At 41.7% G+C, this 25,292-nt stretch overlaps 1 protein-coding gene across 1 annotated transcript; it reads right to left on the bottom strand.

Moving 5' to 3' along the window:
* Positions 1-3,836: 3,836 nt before the first annotated feature.
* Positions 3,837-22,643, bottom strand: LOC131051114 (uncharacterized mitochondrial protein AtMg00860-like). The gene is made up of 2 exons (XM_057985486.2): positions 22,447-22,643; positions 3,837-3,999 (listed from the first exon to the last, which is right to left on the bottom strand). Exons 1-2 carry the CDS (start codon positions 22,641-22,643, stop codon positions 3,837-3,839), a joined length of 360 nt encoding a protein of 119 aa, XP_057841469.2.
* Between the last annotated feature and the right edge of the window lie 2,649 nt (positions 22,644-25,292).

The following is a 25,292-nucleotide window of genomic DNA, read 5'->3' as shown; positions in this document are numbered from 1 at the left end:
GGCATCCTCCTGGAGTCTCGCGGAGGTCACAAGTTGCTGAGCTCCTAGAGTCATGTCGGCAATGCACTGCTCAAATTCTCCCAAATCCTGTTGTACTCCAACTGTCACCCCCTCATCTCTGTAAGGACTCATCACTACATCCGTGGGGGGCGAATCGGCCCTCTGAAGCTCCCTACTACTTAGAGAACTCCCTCCCTCGAGATCAATAACATCCAGAGAATGCATCTCCCTGCGTGGAGATTGAGCAACCTCGCCTACAGGTGTCACAGGTGTGAGCTGATAGCGGCTCAACCAGGCACTAAGATCATCTTAGAATGCGCGTGTCTCCTCCATTTCCTCCTCTATATGACTCGGCACATCCTACTGAATGGAGGCCCCCGCACCCTCCAAGATACCCGGCGACTCTATGGAGTCCACCACAGGGACTGCAATAGTAAAAAAATTGATCACTCGTGTGGTCTCGGCCCTCGGTGGTGTCATAGCGATCGCCACCCTAGATTTCCCAAAACCAGGTACTGGCACGGTGGTGATTGTACCGACTGTCCCTAATGAACGTGGCACCGCCAACTAGCAAGTCACTGGTAGGCGTGCTGGTGCAAACTCGACTATAGTCGAACTCGATGCTGGAGCAGTGCTCACTAGTGAGGATCCTTCGACGCCAGTGGATTCCATTACCTCCTCATCAGGTAACTGGTCACCTCCTCTACCTGCCAATCGAAAACTATCTTCTCTCACCTAGGAGGTGTCAGCCGATTCCTCCTTGCCACTATCAGCATCCTCCTCATCTGCGTCAGACTCCTTCATCTCCGACTCCATTTCTAAGATGGTGGGCTTCTTTCATTTCTTTCCCAAACGTGTTTCAGTGTCGTGTGTCAAGACATCCAAATGCAACCAATAAAATATAGGCGGTTGGTCAGATGCAACACGACCATGTGGCTCCAATGACTGGGAGCCTGGGGTATTTTGTGTGCGAACTGCATCAAGAAATAGCCCGATGACATGATGTGGCATGTATAATTTCTTATACTGGAGGGTCATGAATTCCTCCATCCTATCTGCCAGCAATGATGCCCAATCATACACCACTCCATTGCGCAGCCCATTCATTAAGACAATTTGTGCAATAGCTATATCATACGCACGACTGGCACCTGTAAGGCGACTCTTCACCACAGACAACAAGCATCTCCATACTCCCTTCACCAAAAATGATTTCTTGACCCCCCTTCCCTTACCAACAACTTTGAGGCTATCCTTTTCTACTTGTGTGAGGTTATCCCGCAACATCAACTGTAGCAAGGTGGCATGGACATCTAGAGTGATTTTCTGCGAAGTATCAATTTTTTTTCCTTCACTCCAGGTATCCCAAAAACCCTTGTGAACTCGATTGTCGTGAAGGAAACAGTTATCTGCTGATGTTGGTATTCAAATACGAACTAGCGGTGATGTCTATCACAGGTCATTTGTATCGCCCAATGTACCTGTGTCTGGCGGAGATGTTTCTTTATTGGGTCGTCATGAGATGTCTTCATCCACCAATTCTTGCAATCTATTCCATAAGACCCTCAAACACGATGTTGTCCACTGTTACCTCTTCCTTCTCCTTTATCGATTGGGTCTTCGGACGATGTTTCTTGCCTTTCTGAGTGTTGTTCATCCCCAGGCTACCTGCAACATGCACACCTGATGGCAAAACTCTCTTTCCTATGTCCTTACTTGATTCAGTGATTCTTCTCCCTGCCTGTAACTTTTCTTCTAACGGTTGCAATTGTTTTATCCAATCCACCTTATTCTTGTTTGTGTCCATTGAACCGATATTAATCACTTTAATCTGGTTTTATTGCTCTTTAATCTCCTTGCACGTGCCTCTGGTATAGTCCAGTCTTTTCCAACTCCTCACAATACTATCCCCACACACTGTACGAACCTGTGCTTGTTGGTCATACGTTTATGTTTTGGCAATATAGATTTCCTACTCCAATTGTACGATCTCTTTTGGCCTTTTCTGTATGGTTGTACGCTTTTTAAAAATAAAAATCGTACGGTCATGCATTTTTTTTTTCATTTTTGTCCGTACGACCTTACTGGTTTTTTTTTTTTTTAAATTTAACTCGCTCACCTGGTGGGGTCCTTCGAGTGCCTCTCGTGATACAAATTTAGTTTCCACCCGTTTACGGCGTCTGGCACCTCCTTCCCGTCAAGCATCCACAATTTAATTACTTCGTTGGCATTGACCTCGCGCACCTTGAAGGGACCTAGCCATCATACTTTAAATTTTTCGGGTTTGATTTCATTCCGCCCATTGAATTTCAACACTAATTGCCCCGAAGTAAATCTCGTTCGCCTATGATGCTTGTCATGCCAAACCTTTTGTCTTTGTTGGGCCACCTTTGTGGCCCATTATGCCATCATTCATTGTTCATCCAACTTGTTCAAGGCGTACAGCCTCTCCCTTAGGCTTTCCATGTCACCCAGTCAATTCTCGATGGCAATCCGAAGACTCGACACCATGAAATCCACCGGCACCATGGCTTCTTGTTCGTACATCAACTGAAAAGGGGTCTGGGTGGTGGTCACTTTATACGTTGTCCGATAGGCCCAGAATATCGATGGTACTCGTTCCTCCCAATCATCTTTTTCGACCCCACGCGACTTATAAATGACAGACACTATTATTTTATTGGTTGCCTCGGCTTGCCTGTTCGCTCGAGGGTAATAGGGGCTTGATAGGAAGTGGAAAATTTTTAACTCTGTGGTTAGCAGTCAGATGATGTGGTTTACGAAGTGGCCCCCCCGATCACTCATCAACTGGATAGAAATTCCATATCGGGTTATGATTTGTTCATAGATAAACTTTGTCGTGTTGATTGCTGAGTTGTCCGGGAGAGCTCGTGCCTCGACCCACTTTGTTAAGTACTATGTCGTCGCCACGATGTACCTGCATCGACGAGCTCTACTTGGCTTTAGGGGTCCAATGAAATCTAGCCTCCATCGTTCGAATAGCTCCTGTGCGTGCGATGGGTTGAGCGACGTGAAATCCCTCTTAAGTGGCCTTCCAGCCCATTGGCACGTATCACAACTAATCACCCATTCTCGGGCATCGTTATAGAGTGTCGGCCACCAAAGTCCTGCCAACAACACTTTCCTAGCAGTTGTATCCGGCCCCATATGTCCACTTGTCGGCCCTTTGTGTGTTTCTCTCAAGACGCCTTGAACCTCTTCTTCTACAACACAACATCGTAGGACTTGGTCAGGTCCCATTTTATACAAGAGGCCATTGGTTAATTGAAATGTCTTGCTACGAAGCACCAGCTTCCTTCTTTCTCCTAGCGACATCTCCTGAGGAAACTATGAGGTTGAAAGGTACTCCCCCATGCTGGTGTACCAAGCAGGAAAGACAACAATTCGAAATAGATGAGCATCCATAAATTCTTCATTGACTCCCTTGGTCGTCTCGCTAGACCTAATCCTTGACAATTGATCAACGATCACATGGCTTTTCTCGGGTCGGACAATGATAGTGAATGTAACCTCTTGTAGGAGGAGTAACCACCGGTTGATCCGTCCTTGATGATCAGCTTGTGACCAAGTACATCAACGCCTGGTGGTCCACATAAAATGTAAATGGCGTTGCCAAAAGATAGTGCCAGAATTTCTAGACCGAATACACCATTCCCAGGGCTTCTCTTTTCGTGGTGTTGTAGTTATTTTCGGCCTTTGACAGCAATCGACTCGCAAAGTAAACTGGGTGGTCCAGTCTGTGGTCCCCAACTTTCTGCCAATGTGGCTTCGATTGCAAAGTTGGACACGTCCACATTGACATGGAACTCCTTATCCTAGTTCGAGTACGTAAGAATTGGTGCACCCACCAGCCGTGTCTTCAGTTCTTGGAATGCTTCTTCCTGCGTCGTTCCCCACGCATATTGTTCTCCTCTCCATGTCAGTTTGTCCAGTGGGTACGACACTCGAGCGAAGTTCTTGATGAATCTCCTATAGTACCTGTAGACGTATAAAAATGACCATATTCTTAAATGAATATTTTATGTTCATTTCTCTATTTAATTAAATCCAATTTAATTAAATTACCCGCATTCCTCTATTTAATTAAGTAAATTACTCAATTTATTTAAATTAAATTCACTATATCCATTTAATGAATAAATCATTTTATTCAATTAAATTCCCCCTATCCACTTTTAATTAAATTCAAATTTAATTAAATAGTTATCCTAAATTGAATAAATCTAATTTATTTAATTTCCCCAAATTGCAACCAAATTGAATGAAATTCTTTATTTCAATTAAATCCTATTATCCCTCCATCCACTTGCAAAATCCTACATCTCCCACTTGCCTTCCTAAACCCCTTTCTAATCCCTTCTAGAATCTTCTAATTGCTTCTAATTAACCTAACCCCTCCTCTAAACTTTGTCACATCCCTAAGCAAAGGGAAGTCACTTCTCAAAACCTCAAAGTCTTTCATAACCATTAAAGGCTTTCAACCTTCAACCATTTAATTCCTCAAAGTCTTTGATAACCATTAAAGGCTTTCAACTTTCAACCACTTAATCCCCCAAAGTCTCCAATAACCATTAATGGTTAACTCAAACCCTCCTACATGGTTAAAACATTTGTTTTGACTCAACCTTCATCCAACCCAAGGGTCTCATCAGGCCTTTAATGCTTTGACCATGATTATCTCTTAATCATTTGCACAAAGGTTTATCTTTGGATTAACTCTTAATCCAGTGGGCAATCCTAACTTAGACTTGACCCTTAGCCTCTAGATAACCATGAGGTCTTCTCAGGCATTCAATGTCTCCAACCCCTTTTCTCAACCCAACCCTATGTTGACACTTGTCACCATTTCATTGGTGCAAATTGCAAACATGGATCCCCAACTTTCAAACTCATCCCTTGATTAAACCATTCAATCTTGACCATCCATTTCTCTATTTTTGCTATAAATAGAGCTCTCATTCCTCCATTTTTAACAATCATCCTTCAAATTTGTAGTATCACACTTATGCTCAAATACATTCAAGCTCTCATATATCATTTTTATGCTCATCATTTTAGCCTTTCTTTTAAATCAGGAATTAGTCTAAATATGCATGTTTATAATACTTTCTTTATCATTTAGCTCAATCATAGACTAATATATCATGTTAGGATAGTATTCATACTAACCTTGTCATCTTATCATTTAGTTTATTGCATTTTAAAATCATACATAGTTTAGCATACCTTTCATACTAAAATCCATCAAAGCATCCCTCGTTCTTGCATTTGCCATCCCTAAACCATTTTGCTCAGTGATCTGAGAGCAAAAACATTGGTTTGAGGGACATTGTGAGATAGAGAACCATGGGACCCACCTTGGGAAGCTGAGTAATACGTTATTACTCCATAGATTGCATCAAGAAGTCTTGTGTGTGTGTGTGGACAAGTCATTTAGTCATATTTTCACATATTGAGTTCTATCAGCCCACTTTTCTCGCATACATTTATGGCGCCCACCGTGGGGCCTGACTCCAAATATCAAATCGGTTTTTGAAACTAATCACTTTTGCAGGTCCGCGGGAAACAGGAATCAGCGCGTGGGAAACATTCCCTAGCGCATCTGGTTAACAGTCTAGTGCATCTTGCTCACTGTTTAGCGCATGGGATCCATACTCTAGCGCATGAAGACCTTTCTTTAGCGCATAACCTCACTAAACTTTTCCTGTAGGTCTCAGCGCGGTCGAAAAACAGAGTAGCGCATCTACAGAATATATTGGCGCTTCGGGTCTGTCAGCTAGCGCATCAAGTTTACCAGCTAGCACTTCCTGTCAATCATCCAGCGCGTCTAAACCATCTTGTAGCGCATCAAATCAATATTTTTCCTGCAAGTCTCAAACGCGAAAAAAAAATAGAGTAGCGCATCTAGAAAACAATGTAGCACAGAGAGACATAAGTTTAGCGCATCTAGGTTTTCTTGTAGCGCGTGCAATCCTTTCTATAGCGCATCACAGACAGAGAGCAAAAATTTAAAATTGTAACCGAACTGAGATTTTAGACTTGTGGAAGTCCCCCATAATCATCTAACATTTTTTTTTTTCTCTAGTTTTCTTGCAGGACTATAACAATTTTCTTGCAGGTGGAGCGGGCCATTTTCTTTTAATCGATTTTCATTTTCGTTGACCAAAACATCGAATTTACTTTGCTGACCAAATTTATTTGCATAGATCAGACAATCATTGCCTTACACGGATAAAATAAACACCATGTTTTCGTGGAGCAACATCTCCACATAAATTTTAGCAAATCACTGAATTGAAAGGATAAAATAAACCAATTTGATTGGTTTGTCTCGAAAGTGGAAGGAATATGCTATCCCCTTAACTGGGTGATCAAAAATCCAGACCACTCTTACAGCTTTCTTTACTTCAAGCAATAAAACCTTTAGCAGGCCTGTCTTCCCGAGGAGTTGCAATCAACTCTTAAAGCCGTTTATGGCCAGTGTGAAGGAAACGACCTAAGTGGGGAACGGCTTTGATGCCAAGAATTACAACCCACTATAATCAAATGTGGAAAGTGATGAAAGTCCTTTTCAACGGTTGCACGTAGTGATTAGCCTTCCCTCAGTATCCTCGAGATACGTAAAGCCTTTGTTCTAAAGGTTGGGAAGCCTCCTGAGGGAGTTTATCACTGATGGCCGAACGGGAAGCCTGATTACGAACCATAGAAATAGAAGCTTTGAACTGAGTCAGTAACCAGACATTTATAACATCATAGTGCAAGGGTGGGGAAGAATCCGCCCCAAGATTACTCACCATATATCTCCCAAGATAACTACTCAACTGTGAAGTGATTCACTTTGAGTTAATTTCTGGCAAAAGGCAAAAAAACGGGCGCCCTCTAGGGGTGACACGGCTATTTGAGCTAACGGAGTATCGAGACTAGTGGGCTATGATGTTATTTATGACCCTTGACTAAAGAGTCTTTTTGAAGTGTATTATTTATATCTAACCATATTAAAACATTGGGGATTTGAACACATCCTCGCTGAACATACACTTTTTGTTAGATTAAGCAAAATGGTTGTACCTTTTGTGCCGTGTTTGCATTTATTACTTCAGAAAATCATCCATCAAGCTTGAAAAATTTGCAACAAAAATCCAAAATTCACAGAAACCAAATCAAAAGAAATTCAGGGCAATTTAATGCATAAGAGCAACTTCTTAGAGCGTAGAGTACTTGTGTTAGTGCATCCAAACCTCCAGTTAGCACGTGGGTTCAAAACAGTAGCGTTTTATCTTAAAGCAAAACCAATGTAAAATCTTTTAGCGCATCAAAAAAATAGTTTAGCGCGTGGAAGCAACAGCTTAGCGCGTAGAGACTAAACATTAGCGCATAAAATCCAACAGTTAGCACGTCACAGACCCAAGATAGCGCATAGATTTTTCAACAATTGGAAAAACAATTTTAATAGTCCAAAAACTTTAGTGCATGTCTGGGGGCAGCCTAGCGCGTGTGGTTATTATTTTAGCGCATCAAGAAATTTCAGTAGCGCATGTAGACTCTGTTCTAGCGCGCGATCCAACACAAAAAAACATCATTTTGAAATTTTGAAATTTTCAAACACATTTTTAGAAGCATTTTTCATCAACATCATTTTTCATCAAACCAGAGTGGCAAACAAACCATTAAAACTATTTCTCAAGTAAAATTTGTGTCAAAACGAACGTTGTCAGAATCTTAAACGAATCACGCAATCGAAGATGTCTCTCCTATCATAATCTGGAAATCTCATCATCAGTATCAACAGAATCCTTTACCATCCTATGGATTTTTATCTGAAAACACTTGTTTAAAATCTTCAAATTGTCAAATCAAGTTTCCAGATCAGGAGGCTTTTATCCATATCATTTGACACGCTTTGTCATGAAGGGGCATCTAAAAGCCTTCATTCTGATAGAGTAAGATTTGAAATTTTCAAAAACAAGAATCAACTGAATCCAAACCAATCAAAGGAAACCATTGATCACTCATTCATGACTAATCCCCTTATTCCGAGAAGAAAGAACCTCTATCGTAACATCACGTTGATGAAACAACAACCTAGTTTTTCCAAATTCATCAAGAGAAATAAGTTTTTATACATCAATCGTCAACTCTTCAAATCTCATCGGGTATTCCTTCATCACGTCAAACGTTATATCCAAAACAAATCTAGCGAATTTGACAAAGAACCTTTGAAAACAAGAGCATACTGTCAAAAGCCTGCTTTTAATCAAACCATAAACCGCGGAGGAAAGATCAACCCAGCATTCTTTCCCGACGAGTGCATCACATATAACACATCTCGGCCAGAACCACCAACCCCCGAGCAACATATCAACGAGGCTTTTGTCCCCTTTATCACTGAGAGTTTCTACTAAAATGCTTGTTACTCGCTCTCAAAGAGACAAACAAAGCGAGACACACGCAGAATCAAGTATGAATCAAAGATTATCAAATCCTTTTGAAGTTCCACCCTTAGAAGAACTGGAAATTACTGAAGCATTTCTTCGGGAATGTCAAGAAAACCCTTCATTCCAAAAGCTTGTCGAAAAGCTCATGGAAAATGACAAAGAAAAGTATCTGCTCATGCTCACAAGCAAAGGCGTTAAACTTCCTGAAGATTTCGACGCAAACATTTTTCAAACCGGATCTCAACAATATGCATATCAAGAACAACAAAGAGAAGAAGAAACTCACATACCTGAGCAACATATTCCAGAACAACACATTCCAAAACAACGCATACCAGAAATGCGTATATCTGAGCTAGAAACACCAGAGCAAAATATACCATTTACCACACCTTTTCAACTGAGAACCAATACAAGGCAAGAACTTTTCCCTCGACAAGACAATATACCTTTGGCAGCCCTTAATCAACAAATGCAAATGTTGCAAAGGCAAATACAGGATATGCAACAAGGGATGACAGTGCGGTACTCTTTAAACGAAATCTGTCCTTACCCATTTGACAGAAGATTGAATATGGTGCCTTTTCCTCCAAACTCAGACGTTCCCAAATTTGATAAATATGATAGAAAAAGTGATCCCCGAGATCATGTTCGAGAATTTTGCACACTAAGCCTTGAATTTGCTCATGATGACACCTATTTGATGAGGTTATTCCCCAGAAGCTTGGGAGGGCAAACCATGGAATGGTTATCCAAAATTTCGCCACCTGTCAGATCATTTGATGAATTGGTTAACAAATTCATAACCCACTATTCCTACAATATCCAACATGCCATAACCATGCTAGATGTTTGCAACACCAAACAAAAGAACAACGAAACATTCATGGTGTTCCTTCAACGCTGGCGACGCATGGTATCGCGATATCCTCGAGATATTCTCGAAAAGGAGAAAATGGAAATCTTCATCGATAACTTGAATGGTGAAATGAGTTACAGACTAAAACTTCAATGCATACCATCTTTCGCTAAATTAATCGAAAATGGCATTCAAGTAGAAGAAGCATGTGTCAAAAAGGGAACACTCAAATTCTACAAGGAAGGAACAAACTCATCAAACTACAATAACCAGAACAACACCAACCTTGACAAATCTCGATTTTGGACTCGAAAAAAAAACGAAGGCAACAATGAATCATATGATCCCAAATCTAAGCAACCAATGCTTGCATTATCCAGAAATCCTCAAAATACGAAAAATCCTAAAAATGCTACTCCCAGTGCTAACACATATGCACCAAACACCGATCACGGACAACTCATCACAAACAACACCAACGATACTCAAAACAAAAACATGAATCTAGGACCTAACAACAATTCATGCAACAACACGAACAATTTCCAAAAGCGTACCACTAGGACAATCATTAGAATCCGCATTCAGAGAACTTTTGGCAAACAAGATTCTTTCTTTGCCTCCAATCAGCAACTATGAACCCCCAATCAAACCACCTTGGTGGAATGATTCCCACTATTGTGATTTCCATCGCAACAAGGGTCATAGAACAAACGAGTGCATGAGATTGAAACACATAGTACAGGACATGATTGATTGAGGTGACTTAACGGTGGATGGTCTCAAAACAAATGGTGATCACGGTGCCTTCAAAAATCCTCTCCCAAATTACAACAAAGATGGATCATCAACTTCAGATGATACACGCGGAGCTCGTATTAATCACATCTACAATAACACCATCAACCACATATCAGCTGAAGATCATCAAGTCAATGTCATCACCATTCGAGATCGGCATGATCATGAATCTGTCAATGTAACAACCTGAACTCAGAAATATGTCTTGAAGGGACATACCGCACCTACAACTACCACACCAAAAATCCAATATGATTTGGTTAGCCAACTACGCAAGACTCCAGCTCAGATATCTATCCTGGAATTATTGAAACTATCACCAAGGCACAAAGACATATTGGAGCAAGCGCTATTGGAAACAAATGTACCCCAAAATCTGGATACAGACAGATTTCAAGCCATGGTCGCCCATATGACAGGACCTCATAACCTCACCTTCTCAAAGCATGACAATACTTCCTTGAGTCATTAGCATAATACTCCTCTCCATATTGAAGTCATTGTTTGCAAACACCGAGTAAAAAGAGTCTTAATAGATGGAGGAGCCGGACTTAATATATGTACTTTAAAGCTTATCCATGCATTAGGCTTCTCAGAAGAATCTATTGATCCCTGCAAGAAGATTACCATAAAAGCATATGATGATGAGGAAAGGTCCTCTAAAGGAACAGTGATATTACCTATTCAAGTAGGACCAGTACAAAAGGATACTATATGTCAAGTCTTAGACATAGATCTAACCTACAATATCTTGTTAGGACGACCCTGGATACATGAAATGCAAGCAGTACCTTCTATGTATCACCAGTGTGTCAAGTTTCCTTATGATGGACAAGAAATATACATATCTGCTGATCACAATCCATTTCAACATTGCAACGCAATGGGGGCAGCCCAAGACAGTTTGGTTCCTCATAATAGAGAAAAGCAGCAATCTTCAACATCAGATCCACCAACAGCAAAATCAAACTCCTTATGGGAAGACTTCAAACAGAAAATGCAAATCAAAGACCAAGGCATGGGAGAATACTCTTTGGAACCGCTATGTTTGGCTAAATTGCCAACATCACCTAGATCACATGGTTTGCCTACTACATCAACGCATCTGGCCACTTAGCCCATCACTAAATTTGATGGTACCTTCATCCAATTGGGTACTCTCGCACATGAATCGGAAGACAAGGACGTTCTTAGCTGGTTATACAAAGATGAGGAAGAAGATCATAGAGCAGCCGCTCTGGACATTGTTCTACCAACACACCTGTATGGAAAAGGCTATTTAATCATGAAGCAAATGGGATATGGCAGTAAAGGACCTATTGGGAAACACAAAGAAGGAGTCACTGAACCTATAGATCTTCCTTCACAACCTAGTAGAAACAAAGCAGGATTGGGTTCTAAACTCACGTTCCTATTGAAAAGGCCGCCACACACAGCTACAAAAGCTCAATGGAAGGTGAAGAAGTACAAAGAAGAATCCTGGTAGAAAGCACTCTTTGAATCAGCAGAAACAATCCGCAAGGCACGGGAACGTCAAGATCAGAAGTTGCATCAGGGAAAGCTTCTAAGTCATAAGAAGGCCCTATTTGCAGCGGTAGCTCATATTCAAACACCAATGTCGCAGAAACAAATCATGTCATCTCCAAATACCATTATTCCTCCCCAAGGAAGCACAGTCTATGAACAAATCCAGAAAGTAGAAGACGGATCTAATACAGAATCAACAAAAACCATCAAAATGGTCTCCATTATCAAAGATTTGTTTTCACCATACAACATACCTGTTTGCAGCACCGATAGAATCTGGGATGATGCCTATGAGACAGATTCCAATGAATATGAATGGGGAACCTGCTCCAATACTACTATAGATATCCCTGATGATATTGATTCTATATCCCTTTCTCAAGAAGAACATAACGCAGAAGATAGACCTCTTGAATTTGGACCACAAAATATCTATGACACCAAGGAAAGCGAACAAGAACATTATGAACAAGTCTATGTGGAAGATAATACCATCAAAGACCTCGATGAAATCCTGAACTTCTTCAAAACCAAGGCCCATCACAATGACAACTCTGTCCTAACACTCACAGTAGCCGAACTTGATCCACCTAACGATTCCTTACCACTTGTCTTTCCTGACCTCATCGACTGGGATGAACCTGAAACACATGATATACCAATTTTCCCAGATGATGAATCCATTATCCATTAACTATGTACCGTAAATCCAGAAACAGGCTCTACCAGTGAACAAAATAACGATGTCTGTCAATTAGGGAGTGCCAAGTCTCTCAGTCGTAAAAATGAACTAAATAAAGGATTTGATGCTGAAAACCAGTCAATGGCAGCTCTAGATCACAAAAAAGTAAAAATAAAGGACGCATCTGAGAGTGAAAACCTTTTTAAGGCACCTAACGATGGGAGACTTGACACTCTTCCTGAGCACTTTCATGAGCGATCACCCATTTTGATTGAGCCCACTCAATCAATCAACATTGGTACCATAGAAGCAGCCAGAAACATACACCTTGCAGAATCTCTGACAGAAGAAGAAAGATCGGCATTCATCATCTTCTTTAAAGGACAACAAATTAACTTTTCTTGGTCATATGCTAATATGCACGGAGTAGATCCACACTTAATCATGCATCACTTGTCCATTTCTACAGGAGTTAAGCCAGTCAAGCAAAAGCTACGAAAGATGAATCCACAGGTAGCACTCATGGTCAAAACTGAACTAAAGAAACTATTAGATGTCGGATTCATCCGACCCATTGACTATGCAGAATGGATTTCCAACATCGTTCCAGTATCAAAACCAGATGGTAGTATTAGAATCTGCACTGACTTCAGAGACGTCAACAAAGCTTGTCCAAAAGACGACTTTCCTCTACCCAGTATCGACATAATTGTAGATCTTACAGTAGGTCATGCAATGCTCTCACTAATGGACGGTTTCTCAAGCTATAATCAAATCAAAATAGCTCCTGAAGATCAAGATAAAACAGCGTTCACCTGTCCTTGGGGAACGTATTGCTGGAATGTTATGCCTTTTGGCTTGAAGAATGCAGGGGCCACTTATCAAAGAGCAATGACAACAATCTTCCATGACATGATGCACACATTTATGGAAGACTATGTGGATGATTTATTAGTTAAATCCTTCACCAGAACTGAACATCTCAGCATCCTAACCAAGATCTTTGACCGATTGGATAAATTCCAAGTCAGACTCAACCCTAAGAAGTGTGTCTTCGGGGTTACATCAGGCAAGTTACTAGGCTACATTGTCTCAGCTAAAGGTATTGAAGTAGATCCAGCAAAGGTACAAGCCATTATGGACATGCCACCACCAAAGAATATCAGTCAACTCAGATCTCTACAAGGATGACTTCAATCAATCAGGCGATTCATCGCTCAGCTAGCAGATAAAAGTCTCCCATTTAACCATTTACTACACAAAAATGTACCATTCAAATGGGAGGCTAAGTGTGCAGAATCTTTTTACCAAATCAAACAGTACCTGATGAATCCACCAGTTCTGGTACCACCAGCCGTAGGAAAGCCTCTTATCTTATATATCTCAACAACAGATATATCGCTGGGGGCACTATTGGCACAAGAAGATCAACAAGGGAAGGAACGCGCCATATATTATATCAGTAGGACATTGAATGGCTATGAAATCAACTATACATTCATTGAAAAGGCTTGCCTCACAGTGGTCTTTGCATCTCAGAAGTTCCGACATTATATGCTAGCACATACCATTAAGCTAGTAGCAAAAATTGATCCTCTCAAATATCTACTCAGTAAGACAGCTCTTATAGGCCGATTGGCTAAATGAGTCATGATTCTCAGTGAATTTGACATCCAATACACAGAAAGACGAGCCATCAAGGGACAAGCAATTGCAGATCAGTTGGCTGAAGCACCACTCCCCGACAAACACACCATGGAGATTGCATTTCCAGACAGGGACGTTATTTCTCTTTCTACTAAACAATGGACCCTATACTTTGACGGATCCTATACACAACACGATTCAGATGCTGGCATTTTGTTCATCACTCCTGAAGGACACACTATACCAAGATCATATAGGCTTATGTTTCCCTGCACCAATAATGTGGCTGAATATGAGGCACTGGTCATAAGCATCAAAATGGCCGTAGAATGGAAAATCAGAGAGTTAAAAGTCTATGGAGACTCACAACTAGTTGTCCATCAAATCAACAACAACTATCAGACAAAGGATGACAAGCTACTACCCTACAAGCGAATGGTGGACGACTTCAAACAGTATTTTGTACACATCACCTTCGAGCAAATACCAAGATTGAACAACAAAGCAGCCGATGCAATGGCTACTATCGCTTCACTACTACAAATTCTAGAGCAACAGAGTCGTTACGAGTTCCTAGTAGAGCAACTGTTCTCCCCCGCCTATGACAACTCTGAATCCCAGGTTATCTATGCCTTGACTGGTTCAAATTCAACGTTATATGGACCAATATATGACTACCTCAAGCACAATATCTTACCTATTGACCAATCCCGTAACCAAAAACGTAACTTTATCCAACAAGCTGCCCATTACACCCTTACCGCTGACACTTTATATCGTCGAGGTCTAGATGGTACTCTTCTTCGTTACCTTGATCGCAATGATTCCGATTCTACTTTACACGAACTTCACGAAAGTATTTGTGGCACACATTCAAGTGGCACTACTCTTGCTAAAAAGCTTCTACGGATGGGATATTACTGGCCTACAATGGAGAAAGACTCATATCATTTTGCCAAGAAATGTCCTAAATGTCAGATTCATGGTAATCTCATACATGCACCAGCACAAGAACTACAGTCATTTACAACATCCTGGCCCTTTTGTCAGTGGGGACTAGATTTAGTTGGCAAAATTCATCCGTCATCTTCAAATGGACACAAGTTCATTATAACAGCAACCGAATACTTTACCAAATGGATAGAAGCAGTTCCCATGACCATAGTGACAGGGAAACAAATTGCCTCTTTTATCCTAAATTATCTAATCTGCAGATATGGTATTCCAAGTTCAATCATCACGGATAATGGACGACCTTTCAAAAATCAAGATGTCCGAGAACTATGTGAAAAATTCAAAATCCAACATAGGTTCTCTACACCATACTACCCGCAGGGAAATGGTCAAGCGGAAGCATCTAACAAAACAATCTTGAAAATCCTAAAGAAAACAGTGAATGATGCAGGAAAAGATTGGCACGTACAACTCAATCCAGCACTTTGGGCATACAGGACCAGCATCTGCACACCTACAGGAGCAACACCATACTCATTGGTATATGGATCAGAAGCTATTTTACCCCTAGAGGTCGAAATCCCATCTCTCAGAGTCTCTTTGAAAGGTTTAGTCCCAGACGAAGAGTATCGAGTTAACCGACTGCAAGAACTTGAACTATTAGATGAAAGACGCCAACATGCTTATACTCATCTCAAAGCATATCAGCAACGCATGTGCAGAAGCTACAATCATAAAGTCATTCCCCGCAACTTCAAGGTTGGTGACCTAGTCCTCAAAGAAAATCCAAGAAATCAGCAAGATCGAGAAAAGAAAGGGAAATTTGAACCTAACTGGTTGGGTCCCTATGTCATCATATCAGTTTATGGCTCAGGTGCCTATCAGCTAACAAATTCAGAAGGCGATGTGCTCGACGAACCAACTAACAGCATTCATCTGAAAAGGTACTACACTTAAGTGGCCTAGTGCACGGAAAAAGCCAAAATAAGCAAAAAAAAATCAAAAAAATCTAGAAAAAGCAAAAACAAAGTAGAATAAAAACAAATAGTGAAAACCCGGTAAACAGGTGCTCTTGTGAAAGAATGGCTCCTCCATTTATATCCATACCATTTTATCCATACAAACACTATCGGCCATCGCCCGACACTTAGCAAATATCCATTCAGGACATACTTAGCATAGTCACTACCCTGATTTGTCTATATATATCCTCTTACCACAAATCCACCATGGCTTGGAAATCACTGTACATATTCACATCAAGAGACACACTCAGCTAGGGGCATTCCAATCGTCTCAATATTGCAAACATTCAAGACATCAATACTACTTGCAAAACTCAAAAACATGGCATCCAACAACCAAAAACTACGCTTCATCGCCAAACCAAACAAAACAAATCACAAAAATACCAAGGATGGATGATTTTCTGAAGTACTGAATGTTGCACTATAGCATAAAATCTTGACTAGTTTTGCATTTTGAACTTTTTGAATTTTTGGATTCTCTTCCTTGTCTCACTAAATGCTTCACAACTAGAGGTCAAGGGGAACTTCCAATATTTTCTTAGTCTTCTGTCTGGGAGGCGATCACTTGTACTGTGTGAATACATGCCTCGAGACGTGATACATCGAATATCACTGAAGGCCTGATTCCACTTCACGCATACAAATGATCTAAATCTTATCTGTTTACGCAATGCGCACTCAGGTCGTCCTGGTTCAATTATACCTTGACGCTTGTGATGTCTTGCAAAATCAAATATCATGTAAATTTTTCTCAGGTCATCATGGTTCAATTATACCATTATGCTTGTATAAATTTTCAACATATCCTAAACAAATCAATGCTCAATGATGATATCTACAAAGAAAGCAAACAAATGGCTATATCGGATGGCAAATGCAAAATGAGGATGCTCCAAAAACAATTAGTTGCATATCATTTAACGTGTTTGCATATCATTTCACATAGTTACATATCATTTTACAATTAGTTGCATATCATTTAACATGTTTGTAATTCAGAATACATTTAGCAGCATATCAAAACATACATCTCATTTTTAAAATACATCTCACAGCATATAAAAGCATACATCCTGCATCATACATTACATCATATATTTAAGCATTGCATCATCTTAAAGTAACGAAATAACCCACATAACATACATCCATATAAACACATCACATGATCAAAGCAAATGGTGCCGAATATATATATATATATATATATATATATATATATATATATATATCTCAAAAATGATCCAAATGTACAAAATGTGTCAAAACACTGTGTCCAGTACAAAGAATACAATGCTCAAAAATACAACAGAGACCATGTCTCTCAAGTATGACTATCCCCTGACGGAGATGGTCTCGCTCCAGATGCACCCGCCCCTGGATCTCCAGGAGGGTCCTGTCTCAGTGGCCCCGTAACACCTCGGCTCTCAGACCGTGACCTAGTAGCTCGAGATCGGCTGGATCTCGACTGTGCAAAACTCTGTACTCGCCGGTCCCTGGGTACTGCCGCCTCATAGTGCCGCCTATAATACTCTGCCTCCTGGGCTCTCACAGCACTAACTCTCTCAGGGTGTCTCTCATCGGACCACCCGCTGCTGCTTTCTGCATGCTGGACACCACCTCCTCCGCTCGTCCCCGCCTCTCTATCTCGGTATCTCGCTCAGTGGTCAACTGAGAAATCTACCACTGATAGGTCAAAATTTGTGCCTGCAGCTGCTGAACGGTCACCTTTAGAATCCAGATCTGTGCATCCTCCATATGACCAGGGATCCGAACCCGTAGTGGTACCTGTGCTGGAGGAACCCCTCCCACTCGACCTGTCCTCGGTGCTGGAGGTGGGAGTACATCTATCCTCCTCCTCTGTGCTGGTCACATAGCCTCCTCTGTACCACCCACTGCAGCTAGCACCTCCCCCACTCTCCCCTCTCCACCGGCTCCGATAGCCAATCCACCTCTCCCTCTATCTATCCTCCCCTGTCGCACTGCTCTCTCCACACCCCTATCTCCTCTCCTCACTCTATCTCCCCGCCTCCCTCTAGCTCCTCTCCCTCATCCATCTCCTCCATCATCCCCATCATCTCCATCATCTCCCCCGTCCCCCTCCTCCTCATCCGAATCAAACGATGGCCTCATCTCCTCAGGATCAGATATCCTGGCCACCGCCCGCGCAGCAAACAATCAGGCAAACTCATCTGTCATACCTGCATCCTGAATCTTTGGGGCATAGTCCCATATCTGCCCGGCCAACCCCACAAACTCCTCCACCGCCACAGCACTATCAATAGTCGGCCCCCAATCAGCCACATCATGTTGCCGTTGTGCATATAGACACGCTCCCTGAGGAATACCCTACTGATGCCCGAACTGCCTCAAAACTCGGGTCACCACAAACCGCTCAATCACGAATGGGGTCCTCCCAATCAGGTATCTGGTCATGAAAACAAAGGGCATCTCCAGCCCATCCTCGGCCCACACCTCACATCCTGTGTACGGTCGCCAGGTGACCGTATCAATGTCATCAAGTACCCTCCTCCAGTGCTCTAGTTTTCTCAGCTTACGCTGGACAACTAGACCCCTGTATCCATAGGCATATGCTGCACCTACAGGCCTGTCTCTGTCTGCTAATGGCCTCGCTGCAGGAATGTGCTCCCAGCACCATACCTGTAATAAAGTCACGCCAGCTGACAAACTGTCGTAACCGAGGTATACTACCTCATGCAGACCCCTATATAAATGGGTCAGCCCATGCAAACCTCCGGCCCTGAGTGACCATCTCCTCCAAAACCAACCCCCATCCCACCGAGAATCCCTTTGACCTACGATCAGGACAAAGGAATCCACCAATAAACCCTACTAGTACGGATGGCAGCGGTGCATAATCTAGGTCCAAAAACTCCTGCCATGGGATCTCATACCCGCAGACGGTATCATCCTGAAAAATACGGCGCAGTACCTCTGTGCCACCCTCCTCTGACTGCTCGTAAGGTAGTAGTGCACCTACTACAGGAATGCGCAGGATCCTGTAACAGTCCTCAGGTGTGACTGTCATCTCTCCCGTAGCAAAATGGAAGGTGTTCGTATCACTATGCCACCTCTCTGCCAAAGCTATCAGTAACCCTGCCTATTCTCCTCTTGTCTGCTCCGCTCTGCCCGAAGATGGCGATCAATCAAATGCTGGAATCACTCCTTTTCTCAACTGACTTAAGCTCGACTGCTTATCAATATTCGTTGTTTTGTTGAACGATGGCTTCTGAACCAATGAATGGTGAACCGAGCTCTGGTCTTCGCCTTCCTCGATCACAGTGAACCGAGGCATATCCAGGAGAGAAGTCAATCCACATCTCTCAATAATGTCAAGGTCGGCCTGCGACAACCGCGGTATCAATGTCCACAGTCTGGAAAATCTCTCCCGCGACTGAACCACACCCAATCACTCTTGTCAACAAGCAAAACAAATCCAATATCAGTTTCCACATCAAAACAAAGATATCAAAATCAAACTCACATCAACAACATGAAACAATTTGCTCATCTACATCAAAGTTCAGAATCCTATCATTTCATATCAACTTGTAAAACAACTCAAGTTCTCAAAAACCATATCAAAACTTGTAACACAACTCAAATCTCCACAATCACATAAACTTGTAATACAAGTTTCCCACCCATATCAGCTTGTAAAACAACTCAAGTTTCCAACCCATATCGACTTGTAACACAACTCAGGCTTCACACATTGAACTTGAAACAGAACACACAAACAAATCATATTTTGATCAACACAACACATTGATCTCTATACATAACTTGGAAAATCGCAAATCAAAACAGGTTATATCAACACTCATATTGGACAAAAACATAAAATCATGACAAACAGACCAAAACAAATTTTCAAATCGACCCATCTCGCAAAAATTTTCCCGATGCGCTAAAACAGATACCCAATGCGCTAAAAAAAACCCACGCGCTAGGCTGCTTTTCCTACGTGCTAATCAATTTACCATATTCGCTAGACTAATTCTACGCGCTAATCTTTTCCCCCCATGCACCACCTAACCTACTATATGCGCTAAACTCAGTATATGCGCTAAACTCAGTATATGCGCTAATCTTTTCCCCCCATGCGCCACCTAGCCTACTCTATGCGCTAAACTCAGTCTACGCGCTAATCTACACCTCCTAGGCGCTACCCGTTTGACCCTATGCGCTAGGTTAACACTACGCGCTAAACCCCCTTACCTATGCGAACCCCTGCGACCCCTATGCGCTAGGTCTACCCTACGCGCTAACCTGTTGACCTGACGCGCTACTCGACGGTTTCCATGCGCTACTCTACACGTATGCGCTAACCTATTTCTTTTATGCGCTATCCTATCTATCCGGACATGACCCCTAATATTCGACTCAATGCGCTACTCTAAACTTCGTATGCGCTAATCTATGCCCTAGACGCGCTAAACCGTTAATCCTTAACTTTGAAAATAAAAAAACGACTAAAAATGACCAAATAAAAAATCACAAGAGGGTCAAAAATGTTGACTTACTGGTGGTCCACGCGTTGCAGGTCTCCGGTACCTCTAAACGCGCTCGAAACGGTGTCTATGATAAGGAATCGGCATTTTCTCTGCAGACCAAATTCTCTTTCTCCAAAGTCAACAAAGCACAAATGACTCTAAATCAAGCCCTTTTCCCCTTCTATAGGAGGAAAATGAAATTAGCCGAATAGACCTGTAATATGGTCGCGGTCTCCCCTATACCATAACATTCATAACTTATCAGGAGATGAATCAATTTACACACAAATTACATCAACGGGATCATACAACTCATATGCAACTCATCAAATTAAATCAAAAAATTTTAAAATATTGATTCATCTCTCAAGGGGGCATCACACATCAAATCAAATCTGGGGCACGACTAGCAAATCGAAAAAGCGACACAAAAATTGCATTTGATCATAAATCATGATAAGGCGTCATTTTCTTTGAAATAACATGTGCACACATGTCACTTCAAAGAGGGGCAAAATATAGATGTATAAAAATGACCATATTCCTAAATGAATATTTTATGTTCATTTCTCTATTTAATTAAATCCAATTTAATTAAATTACCCGCATTCCTCTATTTAATTAAGTAAATTACTCAATTTATTTAAATTAAATTCACTATATCCATTTAATGAATAAATCATTTTATTCAATTAAATTCCCCCTATCCACTTTTAATTAAATTCAAATTTAATTAAATAGTTATCCTAAATTGAATAAATCTAATTTATTTAATTTCCCCAAATTGCAACCAAATTGAATGAAATTCTTTATTTCAATTAAATCCTATTATCCCTCCATCCACTTGCAAAATCCTACATCTCCCACTTGCCTTCCTAAACCCCTTTCTAATCCCTTCTAGAATCTTCTAATCGCTTATAATTAACCTAACCCCTCCTCTAAACTTTGTCACATCCCTAAGCAAAGGGAAGTCACTTCTCAAAACCTCAAAGTCTTTCATAACCATTAAAGGCTTTCAACTTTCAACCACTTAATCCCCCAAAGTCTCCAATAACCATTAACGGTTAACTCAAACCCTCCTACATGGTTAAAACATTTGTTTTGACTCAACCTTCATCCAACCCAAGGGTCTCATCAGGCCTTTAATGCTTTGACCATGATTATCTCTTAATCATTTGCACAAAGGTTTATCTTTGGATTAACTCTTAATCCAGTGGGTAATCCTAACTTAGACTTGACCCTTAGCCTCTAGATAACCATGAGGTCTTCTCAGGCATTCAATGTTTCCAACCCCTTTTCTCAACCCAACCCTATGTTGACACTTGTCACCATTTCATTGGTGCAAATTGCAAACATGGATCCCCAACTTTCAAACTCATCCCTTGATTAAACCATTCAATCTTGACCATCCATTGCCCTATTTTTGCTATAAATAGAGCTCTCATTCCTCCATTTTTAACAATCATCCTTCAAATTTGTAGTATCACACTTATGCTCAAATACATTCAAGCTCTCATATATCATTTTTATACTCATCATTTTAGCCTCTCTTTTAAATCAGGAATTAGTCTAAATATGCATGTTTATAATACTTTATTTATCATTTAGCTCAATCATAGACTAATATATCATGTTAGGATAGTATTCATACTAACCTTGTCATCTTATCATTTAGTTTATTGCATTTTAAAATCATACATAGTTTAGCATACCTTTCATTCTAAAATCCATCAAAGCATCCCTCGTTCTTGCATTTGCCATCCCTAAACCATTTTGCTCAGTGATCTGAGAGCAAAAACATTGGTTTGAGGGACATTGTGAGATAGAGAACCATGGGACCCACCTTGAGAAGCTGAGTAATACGTTATTACTCCATAGCTTGCATCAAGAAGTCCTCTGTGTGTGTGTGGACAAGTCATTTAGTCATATTTTCACATATTGAGTTCTATCAGCCCACTTTTCCCGCATACAGTACCCGATGTGTGCGAGAAAGGACTTCACTCCAGTGATGTCCGCTGGTGCCTCCATTTCCACAATCACCCTAACCTTGTCCGGTCGGTTTTCAGTCCAGCCTTGCATACGATGTATCCCAATAACTTCCCTTGGGGGACCATGAATCTGCACTTTTGGGGATTTAGTGCCAGTCTCGCCCTCCTGCATCTTTCCATGCATTCCCCGATAGCTGCTAAATGTGCTTCCTATGTGCTGTAAATTGATCAGTCGTCTAAGAAAGCCTTGGAGTTTCCCACCGACATTTTGTCAAATACGTGGAGGATTATTCTTTGAAAGGTTGCTAGCGCATTGCATAGGCCAAAGGACATTTTTTTATATGCATAGACTCCATCTTCCACCATGAAGGTTGTCTTCAACTTATCCTCCTCTGCAATGGATATCTAGTTATAACCAGAAAATCCATCCATAAACGAGTATATTTCATGCCCGACCACTTCCTCCAGAATGGTATCGGTGAATGGTATAGGGAACGGGTCCTTGATAGTGACTGCATTGAGGCACCTGAAGTCGACACAGATTCTGATCTGATTGGCCTCTTTCTTCAGGGATATCACTATCGGGGATGCCCATTCACTAGTTTGCACCTTAAAAATGATCCCTGCTTCGAGCATATGTTCAATCTCATTATTTACCCTTGCCGCATAATTCGTGTTCATCCTGTATAGCCTTTTTCGTACAAGTACGGCTCCTAGTACCAAATGAATCCGGTGTACACATAGTTTTGGTGGTACACCCTTCAAATCTTTATAGCTCCATGCAAACACGTCCTTATATTCCATGAAAATTTTTAATGTGGCAGCTTTTAATATAGGGTTCAAATCATCACCTACCAGAATATTCTTAAGCGCAGCTTCTTCACTGAGGTTCGTGGCTTTTACGGAAGGTTCCTCATATCGAATGGGTTTCACCATGTCGAATACGTGTGCAAGTGCTTCATTTACGGGTGTGTCCCCTTCCGTGTACTCTTTGTGTGCTAGTGAGGACCTGTTCTCCTCTGGCTCCTCTATATGGAGCATGTTACACTGGAACAACTCATAATTGTCCATCTGCCAATGGAAGAGTCCATTCAATGAGCGTGTGTCGTCCTCTGAGAAATCGTCCAGTTCAAACACTCCTTCGTTATTTGGTTCCATGTTGTCTCTGCCTTCGTAGGAATCCCACTCCCATCTATTTGAGTCTTCTGAATTAGAGTCTGATGCAAGCTCCTCGGTGATGGCCTGGTTCATGAGGTCAATGGCATACTTCCATCCATCTTTCTCCATGGATAAGGTGTTCTTCTTCCAATTGTGATTCACCTTTGCTTTGACCAGCCACCCTCTCCCTAAGATGGCGTCGTAGCCCTTCTTCTTAAGTGGGATCACCACAAAATCTAGGACAAATGGTTGTGTTTCGATCATCACTTGTTGTGCCATAAGCTTTCCCATGGGTTTTATCCCATGTTGGTCCACGCCAAGCAAGTTAAAAGTTGGTGGCCATAGTGTTGTTTTGCCAAGCTTCTTCCAGGTTTCTTCAGGATGGACATTTACCCCAAACCTGCCATCTACAATGGTGTCGGCTAGGATGGTCCCGAGTATACCCATTTCCACGACTGTTGGATGTCGACCGTTGTTCAATGTCAGGATCAAGGGGTCTATTGGTGACCTGCTAGAGGCATCTGTACCCTGGGTTATCCGATTCTGTGCAGTTATTTGTACTGAACATAAGAGTGTCATACATAGTTGAGGCATTGTTTCCAGAAGGTCCTTCACTTATATGGGTACTTTTATCTGCAGCATTTGCTTCAGAATATTTTACTTTGCCTCTTAGAGGGAGGTACTTGTTGCCTTGTAGGTGTCCCTCTGTTGTGCCATCATCTCTTTCTCCACTTGGGCTTTCGCCTCTAGTTTTTGTTGTTTCTCCATACGTGGGTCAAGGTAGGTGGCTTTCTTCATCTTCGACCTTGTGAGAGCCAACACTGGCTCCTCTGTCCCCGTTCCCTCAATGTTTAGTAGGTTGACCCCAAATTTTGGTCAGTTTCCATCGTCATGATCTCCTGGTCCACACCACTTACACAAATTTTGTGGGGTTTCTTCCGTTGTGCACTCTCTGGCAAAGTGCCCCCACTGGTTGTAGGCCCTACACTAAATCATTGGTTGCCCGTTTGCATCATACTGGATCCGACTCTGGTTGTTATTGTTATTATTGTTATTGCTTTTTCCTCCCTGTCGGTTGTTCCAATACTCGCCAAATGATGCATTGTTATTGGTGGGCTAGGGCATGCCCACTACTGTGGACGCTGACGGCTACTCGTGTAAAGAGGATATGCTGATTCCTCGTCTTCATATTATAAGGGCATTCCTTCGTCGAATGTCCCATTATTTGGCAAATGTCACAACAAGCCTTCTTTGGGCAAGAACCTTTCGTGTGCCCTCAATTCTGCATTTAGTACACCATAAATCGCCTTCCTCAATTTTGCTCGTGCTCCCCTTCATTGTTTTAAATTGTTTCATCATTCACTCCATGTCTTTCTAGAGCGCTTGGACCTTCTTGCTGGATTCCCCGCCACTGCTGCTTTCTTCCGAGGAGTCATCTTCGTCGGACAAGGATTTGCCCTTCTTTTTAGATATTTTATGTTCACTCTCTAGGTCCATCACCATGTTGTACACATCGTCATACAATGTGGGCGATACAATCTTCATTTTTTCCCGAAGGGAAGGCCTTAATCCTTCCACAAACCATCTCTTCTTCATCTCGTCTCCTGGCTGGCTATCTACCTTCCCCAACAACTCTTTCAACCTCCAGTCGTACGCGCGGACCATCTCCTTTTTA

The sequence above is a fragment of the Cryptomeria japonica genome, chromosome 3, assembly GCF_030272615.1.
Source record: "Cryptomeria japonica chromosome 3, Sugi_1.0, whole genome shotgun sequence".
NCBI lineage: Eukaryota > Viridiplantae > Streptophyta > Pinopsida > Cupressales > Cupressaceae > Cryptomeria > Cryptomeria japonica.
The sequence above is the reverse complement of the archived record's forward strand: the minus strand, read 5'-3'. Positions and strand labels throughout refer to the sequence as shown.